Source organism: Moesziomyces antarcticus (genome assembly GCF_000747765.1).
Source record: "Moesziomyces antarcticus DNA, scaffold: scaffold_v10020, strain JCM 10317, whole genome shotgun sequence".
Classification (NCBI taxonomy): Eukaryota; Fungi; Basidiomycota; class Ustilaginomycetes; order Ustilaginales; family Ustilaginaceae; genus Moesziomyces; species Moesziomyces antarcticus.
The window spans coordinates 225,046-248,818 of record NW_014638990.1 but is presented as its reverse complement, the minus strand read 5'-3'; the positions used below and the strand labels follow the sequence as shown (position 1 = coordinate 248,818).

General features: G+C 62.7%; 7 protein-coding genes across 7 annotated transcripts; 3 read left to right on the top strand and 4 right to left on the bottom strand.

Moving 5' to 3' along the window:
* Positions 1-49: 49 nt before the first annotated feature.
* On the bottom strand, positions 50-4,237 carry PAN0_020c5964 (esterase; the record flags this gene model as incomplete). The annotated part of the gene is made up of 1 exon (XM_014798658.1): positions 50-4,237. The coding sequence occupies one exon, from the start codon at positions 4,235-4,237 to the stop codon at positions 50-52; it is 4,188 nt and encodes a 1,395-aa protein (XP_014654144.1).
* A 1,324-nt stretch (positions 4,238-5,561) lies between these two features.
* Positions 5,562-8,681, bottom strand: PAN0_020c5963 (uncharacterized protein; the record flags this gene model as incomplete). Its single annotated transcript, XM_014798657.1, has 1 exon — positions 5,562-8,681. One exon carries the CDS (start codon positions 8,679-8,681, stop codon positions 5,562-5,564), a length of 3,120 nt encoding a protein of 1,039 aa, XP_014654143.1.
* A 2,139-nt stretch (positions 8,682-10,820) lies between these two features.
* PAN0_020c5962 (uncharacterized protein) lies at positions 10,821-13,160 on the bottom strand (the record flags this gene model as incomplete). Its single annotated transcript, XM_014798656.1, has 1 exon — positions 10,821-13,160. The coding sequence occupies one exon, from the start codon at positions 13,158-13,160 to the stop codon at positions 10,821-10,823; it is 2,340 nt and encodes a 779-aa protein (XP_014654142.1).
* A 795-nt stretch (positions 13,161-13,955) lies between these two features.
* PAN0_020d5961 (uncharacterized protein) lies at positions 13,956-14,429 on the top strand (the record flags this gene model as incomplete). Its single annotated transcript, XM_014798655.1, has 1 exon — positions 13,956-14,429. The coding sequence occupies one exon, from the start codon at positions 13,956-13,958 to the stop codon at positions 14,427-14,429; it is 474 nt and encodes a 157-aa protein (XP_014654141.1).
* A 68-nt stretch (positions 14,430-14,497) lies between these two features.
* Positions 14,498-19,480, top strand: PAN0_020d5960 (uncharacterized protein; the record flags this gene model as incomplete). The annotated part of the gene is made up of 1 exon (XM_014798654.1): positions 14,498-19,480. The coding sequence occupies one exon, from the start codon at positions 14,498-14,500 to the stop codon at positions 19,478-19,480; it is 4,983 nt and encodes a 1,660-aa protein (XP_014654140.1).
* Positions 19,481-19,584: 104 nt separating this feature from the next.
* PAN0_020c5959 (uncharacterized protein) lies at positions 19,585-20,223 on the bottom strand (the record flags this gene model as incomplete). The annotated part of the gene is made up of 1 exon (XM_014798653.1): positions 19,585-20,223. The coding sequence occupies one exon, from the start codon at positions 20,221-20,223 to the stop codon at positions 19,585-19,587; it is 639 nt and encodes a 212-aa protein (XP_014654139.1).
* Positions 20,224-20,719: 496 nt separating this feature from the next.
* PAN0_020d5958 (uncharacterized protein) lies at positions 20,720-23,737 on the top strand (the record flags this gene model as incomplete). The annotated part of the gene is made up of 1 exon (XM_014798652.1): positions 20,720-23,737. The coding sequence occupies one exon, from the start codon at positions 20,720-20,722 to the stop codon at positions 23,735-23,737; it is 3,018 nt and encodes a 1,005-aa protein (XP_014654138.1).
* Between the last annotated feature and the right edge of the window lie 36 nt (positions 23,738-23,773).

Genomic DNA, 23,773 nt, shown 5'->3' with positions numbered 1-23,773 from the left:
CGTGAGACTGAAACCTGTGCACTGCGCGAGTGCGTATCTATATTGGCGGCTACCACCACACGTCGCGTGCGCCCGAGTTTTGCGACGAGGTCGATGGCGACGGCGATGGCGCTCGCTCCGGCCCTTCGTCGACAAGAGAGCTGCCACTTGCCGCAACACCGCTCGTTGTGGGTCCTGCCTCACCTAAGCGTGCGACTTCTCCTTTGGTCGTCGGCGCCAAGTCTCGCAGGTCCGCAGACGAACGCCACGGGCTGGCGCCACTCGCTTCTGCTGCCTGCTGCGCGTTCATGTCGAGAGGGTCCACGTCGCCGTCCGACTCGTCTCCAATCGATCCAGCGTCATCTTCCTCGATGGAAAAGCGTCCTCGCAGCATCTCGCTTCTCTGCTCCTGCCCTGCACTGCGTGTGCCAAACTTTCTCGCAAATCGCTGGCGATACTGCCGCTCCCTCTCGTCCAGCGCTTCTCGCAGCCGCGCCATCTCGCTTGCCGACGGCGTATACGCCGCACCGTACCGGCCCGGATTCGCCGCTGCCACCACAGGCGATGCACCGTCGGCGGGCGAAAAGCTCGGGTTCGAGAATCCGGGCGACAACGCTCCTCCCCCCGGGCCGCCACTCAGCACGGACGACGTGTCCATCTGCGACTCTTCCTCGGCAATGTCCGACAGACCCTCGGGTCGCAGCGTGTGGTAATGCGACAGCCCGTAGAAGCCCGGATCCATGGGGATCACGTCGTCGGCGTACGAGAAGCGCGCGCCAAAGTACGCGTCGGTGTCGAGCTCCGGCGGCGAGGATGCGCCCAGATCGTCGTCGTGCGAGTCGTAGCCCACACTCTCGGAACGCCAGCCTGGCGACTCGGGACGCGACGACGGCGCAGACGGAGGCGCGCTGCGGTCTGAATCCGCCTCGAGCTCGGCCAGCGAACGGCCGGCGACGGGACCGCCCAGTACCGCAGGTTGACCACGGCGGCTGCCAGTGTCGCGCCGAGACCTGCTTGGCGCCGGCGCAGCTTGCACACTGCTTGCCTGCTGCCAGGACGCGGTGCGACCCTGCATGGGATGATGCAGGTGCACCGGTTCAATGCGCGTTGGTCCTTCCGCCCTGTAGCGCGCCTCTTCCGCGAGTCCGAGTCCGATGCGATGCGCGAGCTCGTCGTGCCCAATGCTTGCGCCTTCGACATCGCTGCTGGCCGGCGTGGCGGCGCCCGTCGACGGCGTCGGCGTCGGCTCCGTCCACACAGTCTCGTGCGGATACACGCCCTCGAGTCCGAGCTCGTTCTGCTCGCTCGGGTCCCAGCCCTCGGATCCGGTGTACGACGACGGCGCAAAGGGGTAGTCGTGCTCGTCTCCGCGCGAGCTGATGTCCGACGGCATCGATCCCGCGGGCGAGACCGCATTCAAGTGCGGTGGCGAGTTGACCGCCACACTCAGCGGACGATGCTCCTGCGCCACGGGCAGCTCGACAGCGAGCGAGCCCACCGTGGACGCCGGCGTGCCCGGATGCGTCGATGCCGGGCTCAGCATGGGATCGGCCACAAAGCGCGCGATGATCTCGAGACCCTTTTCGCGCTCCGCATCCGAGCCCGCGAGGTACATCGACACGAACGGCCACGCGTGCACGCCGCCCGGACCGTGCTCCACCGCCGTGCATACCCAGTCGGCAGTGTGCTCGCGCACCTCCTCGGCGAGGCGGTGAGGAGAGCGAGAGGCGGCACGTCGCTCTTGCAGCGTCCTGCGCGGAGCATCCGTGTAGGAATGCTTTCCCTCCGCGGTGTCGGCGTGCGAGGGATCCAGGTCCTGGCTTGGTCGGTCGTCGCGAGTGCGTCGTGTCGACTGCGCTTGCCTCACGGCATCGATCCAGGCCTCAATGTCGTCTGCGAGCCGTTCGCGGTCGCCCCAGAGCACCAGCATGCCTCGCTTCAGGCGGATACGACTCCAGTCTCCGATGGCCGGGTTGACGAGCTTGCTCGTCTCGAGTAACGTACGCGCCGCCTCGAACTCGGCGTCGCGTTGGACCTTGCTCTCGTCCTGTGACGGCTCAGTCCAAAGCGACACGAACAGATCGGCGGTGCTAGGAACGGGGTCGGTCTTGCGCTCGGAAGCGGGGAAGATGGGATCCAGCGCGCCGATCGCCGAGGGTCGGATGTGTTCGACCTGGTTGAATGCGTCGGACGAGCTCGGCGAGGACTTGGTGGTGCTCGTACGATGGAGTAAAGGCTCGGTGAGCATGGTGTGCGCGACTCGCGCGATGCGCTGGCTCGGCACAAGAAGCGTGCGAAAGATGGCCAGTGGCGCGGTGGCTCCAACTGAGGCAGCGGCGGATGCAGCAGCGCCTTTCCTGTCTGAGGTCTTGGATTCTGGAACAACCTCGTCGTCTCCAGCGAGGACGGCACAGACATTGGCCACCCATCCCATGGGACCTCGGACGCGGCGGGGAGTCTTGAGCACGCCGGCATAGAGCTGCGCAAAGTGCATGAGCGCCTCCGCTGCGACGTAGTCCCACTCGTGCTGGCCGATCGCCTCGGTCCAGGCAGACACGCGTCCGGACGCTGCCGACCCCTGCTGCTCCCGGGCGGTCGTACTCTTGTGGCGGGGATTCGCAGCGGCAGACTCGGCAGAGCGAGCGTCTGCTGCAGCTGCTTCGCGGAGACTGGCAAAGGCAAGCGACGACGACGGCCGCAGGTCTGCCCATGGACTGATGAGCACCGCTTTTCCGGGCATGGGCAGGCTGCTCCAGTCCCGCTCGGCCAGGCCGGGCTCGTTGCGAGCCTGACCATCGAGACAGAGGAGGAGCGCCATGGCGAGGTTGCCGCCTGCACTGTCGCCGGCGATGGTGATGGAGGCCGGATCGATGCCCTCGACCTCGATGAGATGGGCGTAACACCGCAGGCACTGGAGCAGAGGCCCGGGGAAGCGCGATGTGGGCCCAAGATCGTACTCGACGGCCACGCAGCGAGCATCGTTGTCGCGCTCCTCGAGGCTGCACACCTTTGTGATGATGCGGATGAGCGCTTCGGCGTAAAAGGCGACGGAGCCGAGCGAGAAGCCGCCTCCGTGGAGATAGAGGAAGGTGGTGGCGGATCTGGACGAGGGGTCTGAGCGCCTGACCTCGACGGGCACGTGGGCGTCGGCGCCGATCCAAAAGGCGCGGAAGCCAGGCCGGGTGTATGTATGCGTTGAGTGTGGCTTGGACTTTGCTTTCGAGTGAGCTTTGGGTGCATCCTGTATTGTGGACGTCTGTGCGTTGGTCGGTGACCTGTCTGTCGGGGTATGGTCGCTTGTGAATTCGCGGACGATGCCAGCGGCACCACCACCCGTCCTCCAGCGGACCAGGGGGCCGATGGTCTCTTCTGCAAACAGGACTCGGGGCACGAGATGAGGGAAGCTGGTGCATGCGAAGCGGACGAGGAGGAGGACGAGATGGTGGAAAGGCGATAGCTGTTCGTCCTGGTCGAATGCATCCAAGCTGGAAGATTCTTCGTCGGACGACGTGATGACAGCCGTCGCCGAGGCGGGCGTAGGACGGTCGTCCAAATCTCGTCGCAGACGGTGGTTGGGTGGTGGAGGATGGTTGGTCAGCGGTGTCCAGGAGGCAAAGTGGGTGGAAGGTGGGCGGCTGAGCGACCATCTCTGGTAAAAGTCAAAGGGGAGGCGGGTGCAGACGTAGGCGAAAGCCTTGAAGGCGACGTCTACGAGCTCTGCGATGCCGCAGGTGCGCAACAGGTTGACTGCGTAAAAGAAGGCGACGACGATGAGGTCGGAAAAGTAGAGGCCGCCGAGAAGCGGCTTCTGAGGGCGCGAGCGCTTGCGACTGCTGCTGCTGCTGCTACGTTGGGAGGGACGCAATTCGGGCGTCGAGGGTGCGACGAGCGAGCCGTCACGAGAGCGAGCATCTTTGCCGCCGGTCCGAGCTGCCTTTGCGTGATGCGAAGGTAAGGAAGCAAATGTGGAGCGTCGGAAGGGAGGTTGATCGAGATCAAGAGGTTGGTCTGGCTGCTGCACACGGTTGTAGCGATACCTATGCGATGATATGACGGCGGTCTCTATGCTCAAACGACGCGCCTGCTGACCCTTTGATCGAGCTGCGGAGGCCGAGGTGGATGTAGGGTCCGGCTTTGTACGAGAGGATGAGGAAGCCTTGAGGGTGGAGGTGGACGATGCCGGAGAGAGAGTGGGCGAGGCGGGCCGTTGTGGGGAAGGACGAGCCTTGTTGGGTGCTGGTCGCAAGATATCGAGCATGGTGAGAGTCGGTATGTCTGTGCTTGGGGAGAGCGGCTCAATTCGAGCGCCGGGTATGAAGCTACTTGGAATGCTGGAGCGTGCGGACCATTCTCTGTGATGGCCACTCGGTCGGAGCGGTGCACTGACGATCGATCCGGTGTTGGCCTGTGATGTATGCTGTGCGCGTTTGTGTGCAGATAGCAAGCGAACGGTGAGCTGGTCGTGCAAGCCTCCGAAGACGGTCGCCGGCAATGGTGATGGTGAAGGGCGAGGGGTGATGGCAAGACGGTGGGGTCTGTCTGGGCACGGGATGCGATGACGGTGGGTTGCTGAGCCGCCGAGAGCAACACTTTGCACCTGCACAAGGAGGCGGTCGGAGCTTTTGGCGGAGGCATGCAGGTGCGGGCTGATGCTGCAGCGGCCTCAGCACACGTTGAAAGGTGGGAAAGTGCATCATTTCGCTGCATCGGACTCTCGTAACGTGCGACGCCGGGCTGTCGGATGTCAGATTTTGGCAGCAGCGTGTGAATGCCGTTGCGCTGTGCTTTGCCGTGGCTGAGCAGCGAGCCGAAGATGTGGGGACCGCGGCAGCACAAAAATCGCCAAAACAGAAAAATAAGAAAAAATGACAGTTGGGATTGATTTGCTTTGATGCCCAACAACTTTTGGTCTGCTATCGTCGCATCGTCATTCCGAGCGGCCCTTCCGAGGCCTCGCCCTTTCTCACGCCTATCGGATCCACCGCATCGCTGTAATGCGACCCCACTCGAGCCCACTGGGGGGGGAGAGATGGCTTCAAACTGCTGCTTTGCCTTGCTGACTCAAAGCCACGAGTGGGGCCCAAGCTACGCTGCTCCTGCAGGGCCCTGACACGTTGGTCAGCTCCGATTCCCACCCTGCGCTGCACGACCCTTCCTTTGCATCTTTTGTCTATTTTGTTTCACGCTCCAAAATGGAACGCCACCACCTCGAGGCATCGAAAGGGTGGAGGCTGCTGTAAGGAAGACCCCACGCCCACCATTGCAACTTGTGGGATCTGCGCCGCTAACATGCCGGATCTCTCCGACGCAGCCCCACCGCTTCATCCCCCCACACGCTGTGCCCCAACCGTTCACACCGCCGACAGGTCGTAGCGACCCAGAAGCACACACACACGGCTCGATGCGGGTCAAAAGCATACACTAGATTAGAGAAGGGGCATATCATATGTGCGCGCTGCAAAGGCTCCAACGAGGTGCCAAAGCGCAACGCCGGGTAAGAGGGTGGTCAGAAGACCTGGTATCAAATGGGAAAGGTGAATATTGTGTGGGCTCGAAGAATGAGCACTTGATCCTCTGTGAGACTACTCATCCTCCTCATCCTCGAGCACAAAGACTGGGTCGGCAGTGGCAGTGGTAGCGACGGGTGCTGCCGCCGCATTTCGGCCAGCGACGCTCGCGCGCATGTGCCTGGGCTGGGTATCCTCGTTGGCAGCCACGTTGAGTTGCAGAGCGTTTGCGCCGAGGTCAGGCACTACTTCGGCGACGTACACGCTCCTCTTGACCTCGCGGCGCACCGCCCAGCCCTTGAGCATCATCAGCACGGTCGTCCAGCAGAAGAGCAGCGCCACCGCCGCCACCGCCACATTGAGGATGGCCATAAAGTCGCCGTAACCGCTGCGCATCGCAGCAAACGACACTTCCTCGCTGCTCAGCATGAACACCAGCCCTCCGCAGCACAGCGAAAATGCGGCCAGCGCCTCGGTGGGAGGACGCGAGGGCAGCACCGACGCCGTGGGCGGTCGCAGCCACAGCAGGAAGTACGTCAGGCATCGCAGCACCGCAAAGCCAGCCAGCAGCTCGCCCCACAGCATGTGGATCTCCACCTCGTAAACGTAGTCCTGGTGGTGCGCCGCCATCGCCACGCCCGTCACGCCGATCACCAGCGCAGGGAACGGGTTGAACGACGCAGAGTACGACGCCGGCTGCGTCTGCGCCTCGACCAGCAGCTCGAGCTCCTCGTCCGCCTCGTCGTACCCGACACGTGCGCCTCTCCCAGCACCACCACCGCGCATGCGCGATGCATTGTGACGACGACGAGCCTCGCGCAGCGGCACAGCCGCCACGTGATGGTACGCGATCGGGAACGAAAGCATGTTGCGAATAAAGCGCGTCTCGAGCAGCATGCCCATCAGCCCGGCGAACCAGAACATGACCGCAATCGAAATGTGCTGGATCTGCTTGATCGTATACGGGTCGCCCGGCTGCGCTCCGAAGCGCTCCATCCAGGTATTGGAAGCGCCGTAGATGAAAATCACCAGACACTCGACGAATTCGGCGCTGGGCATGTTGCGGCGCCAGGCTGCCAATCGCTGGCTGCTGCCGCCTCCCCGCACGCCGGCTGCTGCACTGGGTCGCTTGTTCCACGCCCATCCGCAGTCGGCATACGCGCCCAGATAGCGTCCGAATGTGAGCAGTCCAAACCAGAAGAAGATGCCGCCCTTGATGCCGTGCGCCAGACACACGTTCTTGTAGCCCGAGCGGCAGGAGCCCGTGTAGACGGCCAGACCGGTGTACGAGGTTGCAAAGGCAAGGATGGGCAGCGAACGCGCCGCCACTACGCGCGCGTATCGCAGCACGGTTCGGAAGGTGTCAAGGCGACTACTTCGCGGCTGTGTGGCAGGGTAGCCCATGGCTTCGGGATGGCTTGAATCTTGGGGCGCGCGGGCTTGGTCGTCGTGAGCCTGCTTGCGCCACAGCGAGACCGACTTGAGGCTGAGCGGGGGAAGCAGAGTCGAGTCGGGCCCGAAGATCGAGTTGCGAGGCGTGTTGCACGCCGTGGTCGTAGGCGAAGCCACCAGACGATCGGCTCCCAGGTGGCTGTTACCGCCAGCGAGGTTGCTGCGGCGCCCGCCTTCGGGGCTGCTCACAGCGGTACTGCCGCTGCCGACCCAGTTGACTGGCTCCACGAGCGACTCGGCGCTGCCACCATGCGTGCGGTGCCCTGCCTCTCCGTCCTCGTCGAAATGGACGCGGTGCGGCGAGCCCGAGCCTGATCCTGATCGCGAGCTGAAGCCGCTTCGCCTCGGCGCGGCCGTATGGCGGTGCATGTGCTTTTCGACGTCGAGCTCGTGCGCGTCGCTCTGCGCCTCTTCAGAAAGCATAGCCTCCTCTTCAAGCGCATCGTAGCTCTCGCTGTTCAGATTGTGGCTCTGTCCTCGGCCGAGCATCGTGCCGACAACATCCCTCCACGACTGCGGACCTCCTGTGGCGTTGGCAACACCGCCGGTGGGAAGCCACGCATTGGACTGAGCGCGCCTGTGCGAGCGGAGCGCGCCTACTGCGGACCAGATCTGGCCAACCAGACGGAAGACGTCCGATCCGAGCGTGATGAGCGAGATCCACAGGATGGCCCAGCCCATGGAGCCGTGCGCGTTGTCCGGGTAGAGTCTGGGCGTGAGCGCCTTGTAGATGATCGAGATGAACATGGAGCCGCCGAGAAGAGCGAGGTAGAGGAGCGAGACGAGGGGAGCGAGAGACGAGTGGGCAGCGCGCAGCACGAGCGCCATGGGCAGCAGGACAAAGCAGCTGACGATGGCCGTCACGACGTGAAGGACGAGCAGACCACGGTGTCGGCCGGGCTCTTGGCCCTGGGCATCCTCAATGCGCGAGGCAATGTCCTGAGCGATGGCCTTGCGTTGATCCGCATCGTTCTCGTCAAAGAGCTTCCTCCATCGTCCATCGACGACGCCCATCTTTTCTGTGCCGGCGAGGACGTCGGCATCGGCAGTGAAGCGCTGGAGCTGGGCGAGCGAGCCGACACCGTAGGCAAAGTCCCACTCGATGTAGCTGAGCGGGTCGGGGCCCTTGGCGCGGAAAAGGAGCGTCTCGTTGAGCTTTTCGCGTACGGGACCCGAGCCGTGCGAGTGTCCGTGGCCCCCATGCGAATGCCATACCGGGAGCTCGCGCAGCTCGGAGCCTGCGATTGAGGCGTCAGGGATCGAATCTGGGCTGGGGCCGTCCATGTGCATGCTATGGGCGTCATGACCGTGCTCGTGGGTGTGCGTGTGTTGCGTCGCCGCCGCTGCTGTCGCTACATCTTCATGTCTGTGGCCGGCGTCATCGTGGGCGTGAGTATGCGGGTCCTGGTGATCCATGGAAGTTCCGTCGTCGTGTTCCATCCCGTGTTGCTCCGGTTCGAGGTGCGTGTGTGCATCGTACTTTTGCTCCTCATCGGCATCGTCTTCGTGCTCGTCGTCACCGTGTCTCTTGAGGAGTGGGCTCAGAGGCAGCTCACGGATGTAGCGCGGTTCTGCACGGCCATCGTAGGATGAGAGCTGGCGCTCGCTTGGCGGCTGTGAGAGCTCGATGCGGGCGCCTTGGAGTGACGCACTAGCGGCGGCCGAGACGAGGCAGAAGGTAGCCAACAGAGAGACGATTTGACGCTTCGAGGAGCCGGTTTTGGAAGATGCAAAGGGCCGCATTGTGGAAAGAGTGGTGATTTGCGCGGATCACGTTTCGATCTGGTCTGGCCAGCAGGAGAGAGGGAACTGCGGCCGTGAGAAAGGACACGGAATCGCAGCCCCCTGCTCGAGACAGATGAGGCGGGGGTGCAGCGGAAGAGTTATCGCACTTCGGCTGCTCCGAATGCTAGGTCGAGCAGCGGGATGGGGTCGAAAGAGTCGGGGCTGATCCGATCCAAAGGGAGACAGACGTTGCTCGACGTTCCGAGCGATGGCGGACGCTGTACAGAGGTGGTGTGGTGGTGTAAAGGAAAGGGACTCAAAGGACTCAGCAGCAGCGATCCCGCATCCGCACCGTTGGGAGGCTCGCTCATATATGGCTGGCTGCCCAGCTCAGCCTTTTTGAGTCAGCGCGAGGAGGGATGACTGCCAAGACCCTCGAAACGCGGATGTGCCTCGGCAGTACAACGTCACTCTTTGCACGCGGAACCCTATACCGGCTGGCCGTCCCACAGGGCTCAGCGCAATTGAGCCGTTGCCTTGGCCGAGTCCACCGGAAGCTAGCTCGAGCTTACGACCGGAAGAGGCAAGTTCACGGCTGTCCACAGAGTTAGAGCTCGACAGCCGGGCGAATCGGCAACCCAGAGAGTCACGCAGAGTCATGCAATCCAGGGTGCAAACTTGTGCAGCCAATGCAGCAGCGCCGCCTCGGCTCGGCGGACGTCTTCGGAAGCTGCGATCCGCGGATGCACGTCAGCTTGCCTCGACATCCGCAGCCGCCCTTGACTTCGACGTCGTCCACGCCCTGTGTCCTCACTCACTACAGCTTCAGTTTCTCCTCTCGCAAAGTTGGCTCTAGCTTTCGCTTTTCATCACACAGTGCAGGAAGCAGGACCGGATGAAGTCGGACCCACTTTCACTTTCAGGGTGCCATCGAGCCCAAAGGATCGTCCTGGAGCCATGCAGCCGAGTGGTGCCAAGGCATGAGTGCGTGCCACTGTGACTTGTTCCGGCCAGTCTCCACTCTGATCCACGCCTTTCTTACGTCCGAGGTTGGCACGCCAGAGGCACTCCACAAAAAAAAGGTCGAGGCTGCTCGACGCAAGGTGGCATCATCGCTGGAATTTACCAAAAAGAAAAAAAAAAAAAATGGTTGCCGTTGGAGCCACTACTCGACCTTGCTTCCCGCGGCTTTTTTTTTTATCTTCGACAGTCATCTTACGCTCCAATCCAGGCCATCCGTCCCGAGAATATACTCAGCCCCGAAGCTTCATCTCGCCGTGCATGGTGTTGCCCACTTAAGTCCGACCCGCGTTGGCTGCCAAGCGCCTCCATTGCAAGACAATAGAGCCAACTTTGCGATGGCTCGCAGACACGCCGACAGCAAACGGAGACCGTCTTGGTGGTGCCGTCGTTCAGTGTGACTGCAGCGTGTGGGTAACGATGGCTGGGTTTGTCTAAACACGATCCCGAGGTTGAGGCTGGTGTTGTGCAGTGGAACACATCGATCCCTGCGACCTAGACAGCTGCAGGATGCGAGGATCGGCGCTCCTCTTTCGGATGAAGAAGCCGAAAGCGCCTTTTTTTTTCGAGCTTTGGTTCGGAGGATTCTTTCGGACTCAGCAGAGCCGCCCTCAGCCAAAGAAAAGAAATAGAGAAAAAAAAAAAAAAAAAGAGGGCGAAAAAATTCCGCATCCATTTCGGCTCGCTCTTCTCCAGACTTGACCAATTGGCATGTCGATGTCAAAGTCGACTGTGTATCTCGCAAAGTCTTCAGGGAAGGCAGCATCGGCCAAGTCGGCCTGACACACCCGCTCGTGGTCATGCATCTCACCTCCGCTGGTCTTTCTCGCGTCGAAAGTTCTTCCGGCCAGCGACCGAGGCTGCAGCCAATCGTTGGCTTCTGCGCCGAGTTGGTCGCCGTTCATTCACCCGCGACGATGGCAACGGCAATGCATCTCGCTTCTCTTCCAGGCCCATTCCACCATGCAAGCAGATCACAGCTCCGGCGCCGATCTTCGGGATCTCACTTCACAATCCCCACCTCGCTCTTGTCAGTGACCACTCTGGCTGACAGAACAACAGGTAAGATGTGGACACTACGCCAAATCTATTCGCTTCGCTTTGGTGCAAGCCATATCCAGGTGCGTTTTGGGGCCTCTAGTCGTTTCGCGGAGGAGTGAGCGGGGGAGGTGGAGCCGAGCGGTCTACGCCCTGCGACGAGCTGGTCCACGGGGACCCATACCCATTGCGACGGTCGGCATTGTCGCTGGGACCCGGTCGCGACGGCCCACGCGAGGGCGTGTCACTACGGAATCCATGCGACTCGCGTCGACCGTCGGTCGGGTAACTGGGTCTCGTCCATGTGCGGTTGTTGCTGCCCCAAGTGCGCTGCCTCGGTGCATCGCCTTGGTCTCCCTCGTACGGCGAGCCGTGGCCCGAGCTCGTGTCTGCTCCTGCGGCTGCGAGACTCACCAGCGCACGCTCCACCGCCGTTCGCCTCTCGCCGTTGGCGTTGTTCTCGTCGCGGCGCCAGGGCGGCGGTCGTGGCGACTGAGGAGGTCGGCGCCATCCGCGCGCGTTCGGAGCCGGAGATGGACGTGCGTCTGGCGGAGGCGAGCGTGTGACCGCGCGGAAGAGGTCGTTCCCGCGCGACCGACTGGGACTCCGGCCCCCGCGCTGACTCCTCGTCGGAGTTGCCGAACGCTCAGCAGATGCTTCCCAGGTATCGTCCTGTCTTGGACGCCAAGATCCGCCGCGCGCATCCGGAGCGGTATCGGTACGGTCCCAATCTCCACCATCGTATCGTTTGACGTTCCATGCACTCGATTCGCGGCGCGGCGAATAGTCGCGTCCGCGATCCGAACGTTCGGGACGCCGATCATCATCGCGTTCGTAGCGGCGAGGCGAGGCGGATCGATCCCGATACCGCGATGGAGCAGCTTCGGATCGGGATCGTTCTCGACCCGAGCTGGCTTGACTGGCGGGTTGCCGAGGCGAAGAGTTGCCCTGCGGTGTGTTGCCCTGCGCAGCGCGGGTCGGCGTCGCGTTGGCCTGATTGCCATTCTGTTGCTGTTTCTGCTTCTTGTTCCGAGACGGGGTGTTGGGCGTCGCTGGCGCATCGATGGGCCGCTTGGCGGGCTGCTTGGCGGGCTGTCTGGCTGGCTTGGGTGGCTTGGGTGGCAGTGGGAACTTTTGGGCGGTCGATGCAGCTGCCTGCGAGGCGCGTTTACGGATCTCGGGAGGATTCGACTTGGCACCTTGGGCTGCTTTACCCTTTCCTTTTCCTTTTCGAGTTCCGTTGGCTGCTCCGTTGGCGCTCCCACTGGGTTGCGCAGTGCCCGTCTGCGTGGAAGCTGTAGCTCTTTGAGATGGTGTGGCTGGATTTGCAGCGGCATTGGCCCTTCCTTTTCCTTTCTTGGATGCTGGTGGATTGCGTGGAGCGTTGGGCTGAAGCGGCATGGTCTGGGCGCGGCTGCCGTTGGCTGCTGCTTGTGCAGTCGCTCTGCCACTGCCGCTGGCGCTGGTCTCAGCCGGTGCAGCATTGGCAGGAACGGTCACGGCGCGTGCCGTCACATCGTCATCCTTGCGGTTGGGGAAGAAAAACTTGAAGGGCTGCTTGATCTTCTCGCCTCTCTCCCTTGCGGTGCGCAACACGCCCGAAACTCTGGAGATCAAGGCGGCGGCGGTACGTCCACGGAGGAAGTTGCCCTTGATGCCCAGATCGCCATAGTTGTCGATGAGCAGCTGGAAGATGCGGTAGCGCTCTTCGGTGTACTTGCGCGTGTAGTAGATGGTCTCGGAGCTGATGATCTCGTTGAGCTTTTCGAACATCAGTCGATGCGTCTTGGGATCCCAGCGCTCCTTTGACGACACTGGCAGGCCGTTGGGACCGATGACGGTGCGGACGGGTACGGTGATGGCAGTCACATCCTGGACGGATTCGGAGCGGCGATCGTGGACAGGCAAGGCATCTGAGGACGAGGATGAAGACGAAGATGACGACGACGACGAGGATGTAGACGAGGAAGAGCTCACGCTGCGTGCGGAGCTGGACGAGGAAGACGAGGAGGAGGAGCTGGAACTAGACGTGGACGAGGTACTGGCCACCGAGGAAGCGCGAGGACACTGAGTGGTGGTGGTCGACGATGACACTTCCGCGCGAGGATGCTCGACTTTGGGGGCTGCTGTCGGAACTCGAGGTGTAAGAGCATTCGTAGTAGTTGGTGTGGTCGGAGCGGGTGGCTGTACTTGACGCGTGGACGAGGATGGTCGAGCCAAAGCCTTGGCTACGATGACGCCGTTCTCGGCCACGACATCCTGGAAGGCGGAAGGATGAAGCTCCCAGAGATCCTCGCCATCACTGACGTAGAGCTGCACGCCTTGGGGCTCGACACCGAATCGGCTGGCTGCGACGTTGCGGGCATCGTTGAAGTCGAGCACGGATGCCAGCACCTTGCCATGCGGGCCGAGGTCGAGCTTGACGCGGCTGCGAGCCATGACTGGAGGCAGCGGCCGTCAACGAGCGAACGGAAGTGGATCTTTCACCAAATCTGCATGGTCGATGGCGGAGCGGCGCGCCCAGCAGATGTTGCGGTGGGTGTATCTGCGCTGACCTGACCACCCCAGTTTGCGTGTGGATGGATGCAGGAACGGGTGTTGGTGATCAGGAAGCAAGAGGTGTGAGCAGGTCGGGGTGATGTGTCGAGAAGAGCAGCGAGAAAGACTCGGACGCGCCCACCCAACTTTTTGCCTTTTTTTCAGTTGTCACCCAGTATTTTATTTTTCTCATTTGGCAGTGGCGGACCCTGCGAGTGGAGGCGGCGGCGGCGGCGTATTTGTTGGCCAAGATTTCGGGACCTGGAGGAAGCAACACTGTTTGCTGTCGAATGCCTTCATTCCAGCGGCATGATGAGACTGTTGGGCGTTGTCGCGGCTCACAAGGCGCCTTTGCTTATGTTGGATGCAAAGGACAGGTGCAAGAGCCTGGAACGGGAGCAACGGTGGGCTACGGTGGGGGGCGAGGCAAACAGTGTTTGATCATCGCTACTCACAGTTTGTTCTCCTCGCGCCACGCGCGATTCGAATCCGCGTTCGCGCGCTGCTGAGCGGGAGAAAAGAAAAAGGGCCAAAAAAAACTTGCTCAGGGTTCGAGAGTGGCCCCACCACCCTCAACGCGCCGCCGTGCCCCAGAGGCAGGCGCAAAAAAAAAGGAAAGGAAAAAAACATGGAATTCGGAACTCGATGATGAATCGACGCGGATGGAGAGGCGGGGAGTTTGGTGCAGCCGGGCAGATGCGTCAGGTTGAGGTTCAGGCTATCGAGGCCATTTCGGAAGTGCCGTCGTCGACATCTGCATCGCCACCACATCATCTCCATCACGCTCGCGATATCCCACTTTCGGCTTCATCCCGCGCTCTCGACGTCGACGCAGCATTATCCCACACCATCTGCTCATCGTTCGGTTCCATCCGCAGTGTTTCGATCGGCTCATCCACGCGTCGTCTGCACACTCGACTCCACATCCGAGCGAATCCTGGCTCAGCACTCGTCCTTGACTCCATCGTCATCCATCACCGGCGCCACTCTGCATTCACCCACATCGAGACCGGAAAAAGACCGCAAGCATACCCTGCCGAGCATCGAACTTCACCCGGATCGCACGCCGCGAGATGTCACTCTGGCCTCTTTCATAGCCAGCCCCACCCGGACACACCCGTACGCACCACGACAGCGCTCATGTCTCCCTGCTCTAGTCGTAGCCCGTGACCCGGCCTAGCAATCCATCCGCAATAGCTCAGCTCCTACCGCCGAGCGTGCATTTGCACCACTCCACCATGGCGGACACTGCAAAGTCGCCGGCACCGCAGCCGTCGCCGACGCGCAGACAACCATCGCCGCCGGGCATCGAGAACCCTCATCCCGTCGCATCCACCTCGGCGAAGACTCTCGATGTCCTCCCGGCCGCGTCGTCGTCGTCTGTCTCTACAAATCCAGCCGAATTCAACCAGCTCATCACGCACGCCGCCGGATCCGAGCCCACCCAGCTCGGTGACAACCCGGCTATCGTCGACTCCGACTCCATCTCAGCTTCGCTTCAGGCAGCCACTGCTGGCCTCAACGAGGAGGATGCCAAGCTGCTGGCTTCGCTTGCAGAGGGCAACGGACTCTTGTCTCATCTCTCCAACCTGGCGGCACAAAATGGCAGCTCCACCGACCTCATAAACGCGTATGCAGGTGGCCTCAACCTCGACCCTTCTTCCGCCATCAACTTCTCCACCGATTCTGCTGGCTTGAACGCGGCCCAGCAAGCCTTCCGAGGCGCCGTCGATCTCAACGAGGCCCTCACACACCAGGACATGCTCTGGGACGACGACGCTTTCGACGATCTCGAACCCGAGGACGAAGACGGCGAGGATCAGGGCCCCATCCAGGCCTACGCAAAGCTCGAATTCCCAGGCTTCTCCTACTACATTCAGACGCTCGACGTCACCATCGGTCGACGTCCCGGACAGCTCCAGCCCAACCAGCGCCCCGGCGCCCAACCCCCGCAACTGCCCAACGCCGCCTCGGGCCTTTCTCAGGCGCACATCACCTCGGAATCCAAGACCGAAGGCGACGTCGACGTCGACCTCGGCCCGCTCAAGTCCATCTCCAGGCTGCACGCACGCATCTTTTACTACACCGGTCCCATCCATCCACCCAACACGGCCTTCCTCAACGGCACCCCCGCCCACAGCCGTGCTTCCAGCGCTACGAGTGCTCACCAGAACGTCGCTCCCTACCGCATCACTTCGCCTGCGTCCCTCAACCGTGTCAACGGCGCACACCTCGCCGGCACCGATCCGGCTTCCGCATCCGATCTCTACCAGGCTAGCCTTGGCGCCGAACCCGAGCACGGCGATGGCCAGTTCGTACTCATGGTCGTCGGACGCAACGGCGCCTTCGTCGACGACGTCTGGGTAGAAAAGGGCGGCCTCGTTGTGCTCGGCAAACGCACAAAGATCCAGATCGCTGAGCGCGTCTTCTACTTTGTCCTCCCGCCCCCACCAGGCGAAGCAGCCCACAGTGACGACGGCGACAGCCAACGCGCTCACGACTCCGAGTCCGACTCGCTCTCGGATCTCAGCAGCGAAGAAGGTTCCGACGACCAGGACGAAGATGACCAGGAAGACGACGAAGAAGCAGACTCTTCCAGTTCCGTGTCCAGCCAGGAGGGCGAGGATGATGATTATGACGGCGAGGATGCCGCTACAGCGAACAAGACCGGCGGCCGCAGAAAGTCTTCTGCCAGTAAAGCAGAAGCCGACAAGCCGAAGCGCAGACTGGTCCTCAAACCCAAATCCAGAGTGGGCAAGCCATCTGCAGTCGCCAACTCCGCTGACGAGTCGGGTGCGGACGAGCCTATGGATGAGGAGCCAGATGCACAAGATGCAGGTAAAAAAGGCCAAGGCAAGGCGCAAGCCAAAGGAAAGCCGGCTGCAAAGACCACAGCCGCTGCTCTCGCCAACAGAGCCGCCGGCAAGGGCAAAGGAAAAGGCAAAGGTTTCACCCGCGGCAAGATGCCCACCAAAGGCCCCCTGCCCGACTCCAGACCCGGCGGCGACGATAGCGACAGCCTCGGAACACCGAGTGCGGGCGAGGAGCACAGCGCAGACGAAGACCAGGACGATGGAATCACCACGCCTCCTCCTCCAGCAACAGCCAAAGCAGGCACCGCCGCAAAGCGCCCAGGCAAAAGCGTCAAGGGACTCAAGGGCGCCCAGAAGGCCAAAGCGGCCCGTGGCAGCAAAGCCACTGCAGCGCCAGACCATGGCGAGGCTTCCGAAGATGATGCGGCAGCAGATGCGCCAGACGGCGCGATCAAGAAGGAGTCTCCCACGCCCGCCTGGGCCATGGGTGCAGGCGTCGCGGGTCGCAAGAGGAAGCGAGGCGACGCTGTGGCAGATGAGGAGCCTGCGCTCAAGGTGGGAACTCCCATCGGCATCGAGGCTCTCGACGCCGCGAAGCGTGCCAAGGCTGCCAAAGCCCGAGCCGACGCTTCTTCACGCGCATCTGCCAGCCCCAAGAAGGACGCCACCGCAGTCGCGAGCGCCGTCGCAGACGATGACGATGTCGTCATGGTCGATGTCAAGCCAGCTCAGTCTAAGGCACTCGCGGCAGCAACACCCGCAGCAGCAGCGGCAGACACAGCACCATCTGCAACTGCTGCATCGAAGGCATCCGCTGCAATCAAGCCGACGCCAGCCAAAGCTGCGGCCACCACAGCCAACAAGTCGGTCTCCAAGACTGCAGAGGCTACCACGCCAGCTTCGAAAGCCGGAGCGAAAGCCAAGCCCGCCAAACCAAAGGCGACCAAGCCGAAGAAGAAGAAGGGAACAGCCGCAGACGAGACCTCTGCCACTTCCGAGGCTCCGGATCAGCCCGCCAACAAGACGCCAGGCGTCGGTCCAGGCGCTGCGTCGATGCCTGTGGGTGCGTTCCCGGGCGCGTACGGCGCACCGGGCATGCATCCGTCCTCTATGCCGTACGATCCAAGCTCGGCCAATGCGGCTTCCACCATCATTGCTGCGGCCAATGCGGTCTCGGGCTCGATGCCAAACTTCGGACAGCCTCAGGCTGCGGTCCTGCCACATGCTGTCGGCCAGATGGCATCTCCTCTGCCTATGATCCCTTCGGCAGTTGCTGGTCGTAACGGCGGCGTCTCGGGCACGTTCTCATCGCTCCCCACGCCGGGTCCAGCGAGTGCGCAATCGACGGCGGCGCCGAACTCTGGCACTTCCTCAAACAATGCCTCGGCATCGGACGCATCCACGTGGCCCACCACGGCGAGCATCATTGCCTCGGCAGCCAGCCTCGCCAATGCAGCAAAGCAGAAGCAGACGCCGGCAAGCAACACCGCTGCTGCTGCTGCCGGAACCAATGCTGGAAACAAGACGGGCGGTGCCGCTGCGGCTCCGGCTCCTGCAACGCCCAAGCCACCGCCTGGGCCGGAGGACAAGCCGGGCCTGTCCAATATCGAGCTCATCTCGCAAGCGCTGCGCTCGGACCATTGCGCCAAGAAGGGCGGCAAGCTCACGCTGCAGGAGGTGTACGAGTGGATTGCCAACCGATGGATCTGGTTCAAGCGCAACGGTCGGCACACGGGCCGAGACTGGCAGAGCTCCATCCGTCATGCGATCGGTTCGTCGCGCGACTTTACGCGCATCCCACGCAGGTCCGACGAGCCGGGCAAGGGCATCTTCTACACCATGTCTGATTCCAAGCTCGCCGAAGAGCACCGCGCCAATCTTGCCAAGCAGAAGGAGGAGGCGGCCAAGGCGGCGGCAGCAGCACCCGCTGCGCCCGCCAATGCTGGACCGGCCGGAAGCCTTTTGTCGGGTGGCGCCTCGACCCCCGGTGCGGATTCGCAGGCAGCCTCCGGAGGTAATGCTGCTGCCACAGCCGTTGCGGGAGCTGCTGCAGGCGCAGCTGCGGGCTCGTTGCCGGCGATCCGGATCCCTCTTATCATCGGAACGCCCCCTTCGTCTGCGACCGCCGCTGCGGCCGACAAGCCCAAGGCGGCACCGGGCACGATCGAGTCGCTGCTCGAGACGCCGCCGATCGTGCACCACGACGGAAAGCTCTACTTGAGTCCGCAGGTGTTTGGCCATCTGAATGCCGGGCAGCTGGCGCAGATCGAAGGACTGGGTGCGCAGCAGGCGCTGCAGGTGCTGCAGGCGTATCTGGTGACGCATTTGAAGGAGCGCATGCGGGTGCAGCAAGCTGCGGCGCAGAAGAAGGATGCGGGAGCGGCGGCAGCCAAACCCGCATCGACTCCGGCCAAGCCCTCGCCGGTGCCGACTGCAAGCGCCAAGGCTTCGTCGACTGCAACTTCGGCTGCGGCAAAGACTGCCACGGCGGCGCAGGGTGCGTCTGGCGCTCAGGCCGGCTCGGCGAACGGGCTCGCGTCTGGATTGAAGCCTGCATCGAGTGCGGCTGCCGGGCCGAGTACGGTAGCAGCGACAGCCTCGCTCCCCCGACCGCCGGTTGCGGGTACGCCTCTGCTGCCAAAGCCAGTGTTGCCATCGCCGATCAAGCCATCGATTCCGACGAGCGCTCAGAGCAGTGCCGCTGCAGCGGGCGCCAAGGGCGTACCTTCAGCCAGCGCGGCGGCTGCATCCAGCCCAGCTCCGACTGCCAAAGCGTCAATGACGCCAGCGTTGGGGTCCAAGGAAGCTGCCAAGAGCGGTTCTGCTGTCGCCACGACGGCGGCCGCTGGTGCGACGGCCAAGACGCCGGTGCTGCCGAGCACTCCGCTGCGAACCTCGGCAGCCGGTGCTGGTGGTGTGCCGAAGCCGAGCACGCCAGCGCCAGCGCCAGCGACCAAAGCGGCGACGCCGGGGCCTGCTACGCCGCAATCTGCAACGACGGCAGCCAAACCCGCGTCCTCGGTATCTGCGAGCGCCAGCACGTCTGGCACGCCCAATGCAGCAGCGGCGGGTACGAGCGCGACGGGTGGCGAGGGCGACGATCCGCTTTCGGCACTCTCTGCGCTGGCGGCGCATCCGGAGGCGGCGGCGCTGATTGCGCTGCTGCGAAAGCAGCAGGAGGGCGGAGCGAGCGGCGGCAAGCAGATGGCCAAGCTCACGCCAGGCCAGCTGCAGTTGCTCCAGATGGCCAACAAGCTGGCGGCGCAGCAGGGCAAGAAGAAGAAGAAGAAGGCCGCGGCGGGCGCCGCCGGGTCGCGCGAGGCAACCGCAACGCCGGGACCCAGCGGGCCAGAATCGTCGCCTGCCGTGGGCGGGCCAAGTCCAAGTCCAGGCCCCAAAGCGGGATGATTTGGACTGTCTCAATCATGGTTGTACACTATTGACGCAGCTGGCACAGTAGGAGGGAAACTCAATCTGGAAACCATCTCTTTCCATTCCATTGCGCTGAGATTCTAGGCCTTCGCCCAGGCGGGGGCGTCGTTTTCGAGAAAGTGACGTTCCTCGTCTGTCGTCTGTCTGCCGAGCACTTTGTTTCTGTGGCAGTATCGACCGAATCTGGCGATGACGTCTCTGTGTTCCTTTGCAAAGCCAAGGAAGGGTTCGCCGAGTTGTTGGCCGAGCTGGACGGCTTTGTTGTGATCGTCGATGTTTTCCGAGTGGCTATAGGGGAGGTAGAAGAACAACCTCAGTGCGGGATCAACTTTTGTGTCGGAGCCGTGTTGGATGGCGATGTCGGCCCACTTGCGCGCGATGGGGTCGGATTGAAACTGCTTGGGCGATCCGCGAAACGCATTGCGCGGGTATTGATCCAGAAGCAGAATCATGCCCAGATGCTGTTCGGCAAGAGTCGGTTCCGGGGTAGAGGCAGGCTGAAGACGCTCCGAGTGGACGGCGGGATAGATGGCCGAGTATCGATCTGTCATCTGACGGTCGAACTCGTCGCTGCTGGCGAAATGCCGATGTTGTCCAGCCGCTTTCCAGAACATGGCCATGTCGACCAACGCTCCCACCCCCGCAGCGAGCGTGGGCGCTTCGGTGCGGATGAGCTCCTCGAAGGTGCGCCCGGCGAGTGCAGTTGCCACCGAAGTCATCGTTTGCGATTTTGATAGTCTAGCGGTCGGTGTGATGGTAGCGTGGCTCGGATGGAGATCTGTTGAGGCAGAGGCGTGGTGGTTGGAGGCCAAGCTTAACCCCGTTGAACGAGGAGGCTTTCATGCATGCATGGAATCCGTGCGCCAATCCGAGGTGGAGGCGGAATATTTGATCTTGTTAGAGCTCGTTCTGATGCACACGGCAGAATTTCGCTTTCCGCCTTTCAGGGTTCAGAAGGCGTTGAGCGGGATTCTACGCTGCGTCGTACACCGCTGTCCGCCACCGCCGCTCCACCCACCACCACCATCATCGCCGCCACAAGTGCTCCAGCACAGTCGGCTCCATTCTCACAGAAAGCGCCGTCGTTCATTGCTGCGGATCCACGACTCTGCTCAGTCTGCCTGTCTCTCGGCTTAATCACAGTTCGCAGGATCGGATTCATCCTTCACCCCGACTATATCAGCCTGCGGGTCAGGCGCATAAGCTTCGTCCACCATGGCACCCAACAGGGGTATCGCCTCGCACTTTGCAGCGTCCAAAGCAAGCATCAGTCGCACCGCACGCTCGCTCAAGTCCAAGTCGACCAAGGATGCCGCCAAGGCCACTCCGCCTACCACCGGATCCACGGCCGTAGAGCCTCTGGCCGCATCAAACGAGCCTGCTCCGTCTTCACCCGCGGCGCCGTCGGTGCCAAAACCCGCGACACCGAAAAAGTCGACCGCAAAAAGACAAACTCGCACACGACTCAGGACGCCGGACGAGGGCGAAGTCGACCGCATCATGCTCGAGAACCAAGCTCTTCTTCAGGCCAGCCCCTCGCGCGCTTCTTCGAGTGCTTCTGCCGCACCCACCGACGATGCACCACTGACACTGCTCGGAACGCCACCAACCACGCCGAGCGCAGGCTCCCGCTCGGCACGCTTCTCGCCGCTCCTCGAACCTACACAGATGTCGCCAATCTCGGTGCGCACCGACCCGGACACGAAAAAGATGTTTCTTCTCCTGCCCAAATCGCCCAAGCCGTCGAGTCCGGCAGGTGCGTCTGCAGGTCCATCGAGCCCGTCGAAGCGCAAACTCACCACGCCGCCCAAGTCGACCTCGCCAACCAAAACGCCAAGAACGCTCGACGCCACTCCTCGCCGGCTCATCACGGGCGAGCACGAGGTCTTTGGTACCGAAGAGGAGGACGGCCTGGTGCTCACGCCGGGTAAGGCCAAAGGCACGCGCATTGCGCTGGGTAGCCCGAGCAAGAGCCCGCTGCTGGCCAGGCTAGGTGACACGCCCAAGGACAAGGCTCTGCGCACCATCGTAGACGAGGACGACGAGTCGTACATCACCCCGCGCAGCGTGAGGCAGCGGCCCAAAGGCGTCCCTCTGCCCCCACTCGCCACACAAAATGCAGCGGCTGTCTTTCGCGGCGCATCCATCCCATCGTCCAGCAGTGCACCCAGCATCTCGCAGCGCCAGCGCAAGGACCTCTTCCACACCGGTCCCTTTTCGGGCCTTGCCGCCATATCGTCGTCGCAGAACGAGGTGGAAAGCGAGACCGACCCGGCGGATGACGAGGCTGATTTGCCCGATCCAAAGCACGCGCTGTCGACGCAGCTGCCGCTGCCCTCGTTCTACTCGAGCCTCATGACGCTGCATGTGGCGCTGGAGCACGCGCTGGTCGTCCACCTCGCCACCGCGGGCTGCGCGAGCGCTACGCTCGAATCGTCCGTCCAGACCTCATCGGATAGCGACTCGGAATGTGACGCTGCGTTCGGATCCACACGCAAGGCCACCAAGACGGTGCGTCTGCCCAACCTCATCTCGTACACGGCGCTGCGTCCTCTCGTGGAGCGCTCCGGTGGGCGCCGCTTGGGCCCCACTGAGCTGCGACGCCTCGCCAATGTGTGGCTCGACTTCCAGCGCCAGAGCAGCGACGCTGTCGACGAGGTGCGTGGGCTCGGCTTCATCATCGGCAAGACGCGCGGCATCGACACGCGCACCGGTCGACGCGCGCTCGACTGGGGCATCGGCATCGAGCTCGAGATCAAGCGCACCGTGCGCGAAAGGACGCCGCCCACACAAATCGGATTCGGCGGCGTCGAAGTCCAGTCGTCTCCGCTGCTGGCTTCCAGCGACAATTTTGACGAAACGGTGAGGGGCACACCCAAGATGCCGTCGCGGGCGACCACGCCCCCTCCCGCAGGCGAGCGCGTGGCTGCCAACGCAAGGACGCAGTTGATGTCGCCACTCTTGGGCTCGCCACGCAGGAAGGTGTGCGCAGAGTCGCCCACGCCCAGCTCGCCAAAGGTGCGCAGCTCGCTCGGCGCAGCAAAGGCGCGCGAGGGCATGTCGGTCGTCGCCATGTGGAACAACGGATTGGAGACCAGAAAGGCCGAGGTGGCAAGGCGATTACGCCAGAGATGCGCGCGCTTCCACCAGCTCTGGCTCGACGAAAACGGCATCAGTGTTCCTGCTCCAAAGCAGGCGCACGAACCCTCGACGCCGTCGCGCAAGCCTGCTGGTGCAGCTGATGCAGAGAGCGATACCGAGGATGGCGTGCCAGGTCCGCCGCGCGAGGTGGTGATGGGTGCCGGCGGGCTGTTGACTCCCTCAGCGACGCGGTCCGGCGGGCGAAGGGTGGGCAAACGCACCTTCCATCTGGATCCGTCCGAGCTCGACTCGCACACGCTTTCGGACGAAGATGACGACGACGCCGTGCTCGGCTTTGAGGCTCTCCAGGGCGGCAAGCAGTCGATGCTGGCGGAAGTGTCGCACTCGGTGGTGCGGACGAGCAAGTCGATGCCCAACCTCGCTGCTGCCGCAGTGCCACCCGAGGGGGCGGATCTTGTAGCTTGGCATGTTGAGTTTCCACTCGACGATGCGCGTGTAGTCAAGCCTGTTCCTCTGGCTACGCTTCCCTCGCTTTCTGCGCCGCTCGCAACGCCGCACCGCAACAAAGAGATCGGATTGGGCATTAGTGACCCTACGACGCCGCGGAAACCGATCAAATACACTGCTGCGCCCGAACTCGCCTCGGAGGCGGCACCCTCGACGGCCGGCATGTCGCTTCGCGAACGGATCCAGGCGAAAGAACAGCTGCGGCGCACCGCTTCGCTTCCCGCGCTGGCTTCGGGGTCCATGACGTCCATGCAAGCGCTTTCACAACGCGCACTCGTATCGCGGTTGCCGGAGCTGTGCTCGATCCTCTTTATGCTGTTTTCCAACGGCACCACGCTGTCGTCGACGGGCATCACGCGGTCTCCGACGATTCCCATGCAGGACCTCCTGGCCAAGCTGAGCAAAAGCACAAAGATCACCCTCAGCCCACGCGAGTGTCGCGCCGCCATCGACCTGCTCGCCTCCATAGCTCCGGGCTTCTTGGTGGTCCTCAACCCCTCGGATACAGCCGCAACGGGAACCAAGGAGTATGTCCGCCTGGGAACCAATCCCGACACCAACGCGCTGTGGAGGCTCAACGATCTGCGTGCCCGCATCGCCTCGCAACTCAATGCCCACAAGTAAACTTTAGCACCATGCAATCATGGGCATCCCGGACAG